The 5,000-nt window shown below is 41.9% G+C and overlaps 1 protein-coding gene across 1 annotated transcript in view; it reads right to left on the bottom strand.

Annotated features, from left to right (window-relative positions):
• si:dkeyp-14d3.1 (transmembrane protein 132C) overlaps positions 1-5,000 on the bottom strand; it is a 126,118-nt gene that overhangs the window by 26,107 nt on the left and 95,011 nt on the right. The window contains exon 5 of the mRNA XM_030357815.1: positions 1,831-1,974. Coding sequence (XP_030213675.1) covers positions 1,831-1,974 — 144 coding nt within the window. The remainder of the gene's footprint in view (positions 1-1,830; positions 1,975-5,000) is intronic.

The raw sequence follows: 5,000 nt of genomic DNA, 5'->3' as shown, positions 1-5,000 counted from the left end.
GCAACAGTATCTGGGATTGCATTCTATATATATTAGTGTTTTTTTCCACTCTATAAGAAGTGTCCCTGAATCACCATCCTTGGTAGAGGAGGTAGGGATTACAAAGCAGACATTCAGGACCATGATCATAGTGTAAACTCACGAAAGAAGGAGCGGCTCTCCATTCATTGTTCTCACTGTCAGTGTTGAAAATAATTTTGAAGAAGTTGAAAACTCTCTGTTCAATAATGGCTCTTGTTCGGGAAATTTCGGACCACTAGTGGTAAGAAATATCACAGATAACTCCACTTAAAAAGGTTAATGTCGTGAAGGAACTAACCCCTTGTTATACTTTCATTGGCTGGGTTGGATCCAGTAATAAATTATGATATGTTACAATTGATTAAAGGAATACTGCAGGCTAAAACATTTTATCATTGTTATAAAAACATAAATTAAATACTTCTTCCAGGATTTACTTTTCCATTATGTATAATATTGTACTCTAACATTGTACGATTTACTTTCACAGGCTGTCGTGTCAGGCATCCTGTTATATTATCCAATGTGTTATTTCTCTTTCACCCAGAATATTACCCAGAATGACTTTACTACCCACTCACAACATCAGGAGGCAAAATTCCTGAAATACCTAAAAGTCCAAAACCAATCGCTGAGTCTAGCAAGTTTATGCTCAAAGAAGAAAGGGATATCCAATGAATCGCAAGCTGACTGCTCCAGGACTGTATGTTAAAACATAGATCTGGGCTTCACATGGCCAGAAGAGACCAACTCTCCTGGGTTAACAGTGGATTCCAGGTTTTCCTCTTCAGCTTTTCCTCTTCAAACGACGCAATGCCTCTGCCTCTATACTCATGGCTCTTCGCGCCACAAGCACGAGGAGCTGAAGTGCATTCCGGGTGAACAAGGCTGCTGGCCAGGCAAAACCTGTGTGTTACTGATTTCCTGCCATAGGAACATTGCAAATATGTAATATGCAGGGATCCTTCTCAGACACAGCCCCTGAGTTGTCACATGAATGAAACCAATATTTTAGATATAGGGTTGAAACTACAGTGATTTTAAGACATTCTCTCAATAACATCCCATTGTAATCTCAGCAGCAATGCCTCCCTGTGACATAGCAGCGTCTATAGAAATCGAGTTTAGCCACGGCAAAGTGAAAAACCACATAAAACGGTACAAGGACCTGAGGAGCCTTTATTATTTTCAGCCTGAAATATTACTTTAACCCTCTGAGCCATTCGGATTATGCAATACAAAATATATAATGCGTGTCCATTTCGGCAAGCAAGTCATCGAGTTAACGCATTAGACACGTCATTCACGAGCACGTTAAATGAATGTGGTCATCGCTGTCATCAGCCTCCCATACTCCACACCTACGATGGGCAGTCGGTTAACCTAGCAATTGGAAGTGCTTGGCATTTTTTTCTATGAACATCTTTACTGTACAGACAGCGATATATTGTCGTTTCTCTTTCTTCTGACGAATGTACTTATCGTAAGTCAATTTGGATAAAAGCGTCTGCCAAATGCTCTAAAGGTAAATGTTAATGTACTCTCGCACACACCGTGTGCTTTTGATAAGGTGTATGCATGCTCTATGTCAGAGGAGCTGGGTGCAAAAGGCAGAATTTCAAAGTGGTTGCTCGATTGTTTTGGTTCTAAAAATAAGGCCACATCCAAAACCAGCCGTCTCCCGGAGCAAGTCTCTGAAAAGGTCAACGCTACTCTGAGGAAACTTTGGATCAAATAAAGAGGGTCGCCACACAACACGATATAACTTTTACTGTGAGACATACAGCATGAACTCCTGCCCCGACTGACCTTGACCACGTCCTCATCGGTGGAGCGACAGCGGACGTCCTCGGACACGTCGGTGACGGAGCCGTCCGTCCCGACCGTCACCACCTTCACCGGCACCGCCACCGTCTTCCCAGTCAGGACCGCCGTGTTCAGGATCTCTGAGTCCTGAGAGGGGGAGAGAGGGAGAGGGAGGGCGAGGAAGAGGCGGAGAGAGAGGGAGAGAGGGAGGGTTAGACAGAGGGGGAGAGAGAGGGAGTGTTAGAAAGAGGGGAAGGTAGATGTAGAGATAGAGGTCCAGTGAGAGAAAGAGAAGGGAGAGATAGAAAGCGACGGGGGAGAGAGAGAGCGAGGGAGGGAGAGATAGAAAGAGAGGGAGAGAGATGTATTGATAGAGGTTGAGAGGGAGAAAGAGAAGGGAGAGGGATAAAGAGAGAGGCTTTTTATACCTTTTCTACATGTTAAATTATGCATATACATTGTACAGTCAAGGCCTTAAGAGTAAAGAGTCTGAGATTGGACCCATTCTTTTTGTACTGTTCATTTATATTTCAATTTATTTATTTATTTATTTTATTTTTGTTAATCGTGGACTGAACTGAGTTGATTTGAGAGATAGAGCTTGAGCTTGAGCTTGAGCTTGAGCTAGAGAGAGAGAGAGAGAGAGAGAGAGAGAGAGAGAGAGAGAGAGAGAGAGAGAGAGAGAGAGAGAGAGAGAGAGAGAGAGAGAGAGAGATTGTCTGGTTATTCAATCCCATTTTTTGTGTTTTTTTTACTCAACAATTAGCACATAAATACAGATTAAGATGTTCAAATGTGTGAGAGTCTGTCTGGTGTGTTGAATGCTTGCCCATAAAAGAGAATTCTGTATCATGTCTTCTGCTCACTGATGATTCCATATCCACTGAACGATTGAAATCTCAAACGAGCCCAGTGTTGAGCAAACTCACTTCAGCTATTGTGTCGCTATCAGCAACGGTATGCAATCAATTTACATTTTTTAATTAAAATGATCAGGGATCTTAACAGTCTGTGGCTGACAAACAGTTCAATGAACAAGTCTGCGCTGCACACAATATTAAATCTTTAATGCTGCGAAAGAAGACTTATTGAAGAGTCACAACAACAGAAGAGAGTTGGAGAGAAGTGATGAAAAGTTTGTGTGAGGTTGAAGACGAGCTCACATAGTTTATTGATATTGAAGCAATAAAATCCATGTTTGGGGGTCGTGTCTTTCTGTTTCTCTGTGTTGAGGGATATTGCATTGTCTTGAAACATGGTTTACTCTTGTACTAATTTGAAAAATTTTATTATCTGCCTTTTGAGGTCAAATTATAAATGGTAATTAAGTAAAACAAATGCTTTTCCTGTTATTTGCAAGTTGTTGGATTGCAACCAATGCTTTTGGAAATAATATATGCATTTTATTGATTCATATGCAGGTTTGGTTGTTTATACATCATTGATATTTCATCGTTTGTTTATTATTTTCTCTTTGTAATGTTATTGTAATTTTTTTTATCACATTGTTTCCAAAATAATAAGTGTTTGTGAATTGGGAATCCAAAGATGTAATTTGTCAAAATCAATGACAGACAGAGAAGAGCAGGATCCATATAACCAAATCCCTGTTTTTGTAATCACTAAATCAAAGTAAACCCTTTGTCAGAAAAACAGTTCTGTATAAATATTGTGTAACATAACATTTACAGACACACTTTTAATGGACATTTGGACTCATTGCATCACATCAACGCTTTAAGGCATTAGTGAGGATTTGGATCAAACATGACTAGACAACTAGCAACTGGGCTGTGGTAACATCATCTCTTCCTGGCTTATAAGAGATATTCCCTTTGATACACAGCCATCCTGAGACTATGGTGGACCCTACTTTTAGGGACCAATGGCTTCTAGAAGATTCTACGTCCACCGGAAAGACATTCCCACATCTCCCACATATATAGTTGATGAAGTGTTGCATCACAGTCAACTGTTATCCCTTTCTCCAAGTAGGAGGTGGTTGTTTTGATAGTTTTTGAGAACTTGACGGGGAAATGTTCTACTGCCAGTCCGAGGCGGCTCCAAGTGACAGAGGGCTCACGCTGTTTGGCAAAAGGGCAAAGCTTTCCCCTGCCTTGGCTGGAACCACAGCCAGACTTCCAGTTACAGAGGGCTCCTCTTTTGGCCAACACCTCACCGCAGATGGTGTGCTGCTGCTCCAACCTTTCACACCTATTCCTCACTTGGCTTCCAACTCTACTGAAAAACCTGAGGGAACACCCTGACAAATCTGCTTCCCACACTTTGAGGCCCACTGATCAGTTATGGATGGAACCAGGGGTCTACAAACGCAGAAGATTCCCCAAATTCAGCATTTGAAGAATTTGATTTCCTCAGTATCTGACCTTAGAGAACCCGATGGCTGAGTCCACCTTTAACAAAGACATGTGTGAGGGGGAAGTGAGGTGAGATCTGCTGCGAGCAGACTGTGGATGTATGGTGAGGGGAGACTGTGTGTTGGAGAGTAATTGGCACAGGACCTCATTGATGTGTCAAACCCCACTGGTTAAGCGTTGATGTGTACAGCTTCATTATTCTGAACAGAGTTCTTAACCTTTCATTGCGCCAACAAAGAAGATAAGTGGGGCCAATTAGGATGTCCCCAGTATAACTTTTCCGCTCCAAAGCCAGTAGTACCCAAGAAGACCCTTCCTTATCGCTTCTGTCCAGTGCAACCTCTGGTCAATTACACTGGCTGCTCTTGAAGCAGAACCAATCCCGCTAGGACTCCGGCCTTGAGTCTATAGCACAGAGTCCTAGTCCCATTGTTGGGTACTGTGTATGGAACAATGCGTTCTTCATATGACAACAGAAACAAAATATAGTCTGATAAAATATATAAAATGTGCTACACATAATCTCTCCATTGTTCCGCTATTGGGGCAATTTCAAAAGGCTCATAGTAATTTCAATAAAATTGAATGAGCTAAACCCCTTTTGTTGTTCCTAAAGCCATGCCATAAAACGGAGTGTTCCCAGAATTCCGCTTATCGTTCACAGCGGGAAAGATCAAATTCCAAAGCGTTGCCTGTAGACAGAATTGCCACATCCTTTTGTACTGCTTATGTTTACCAGCTCAATCATGCCCTCTCTGAGGTCTCCGCTTCCTGTCACCTGATACCAAATTCGTC

The sequence above is a fragment of the Gadus morhua genome, chromosome 6 (assembly GCF_902167405.1).
Source record: "Gadus morhua chromosome 6, gadMor3.0, whole genome shotgun sequence".
Classification (NCBI taxonomy): domain Eukaryota; kingdom Metazoa; phylum Chordata; class Actinopteri; order Gadiformes; family Gadidae; genus Gadus; species Gadus morhua.
This window is presented reverse-complemented; position numbering and strand designations above follow the sequence as displayed.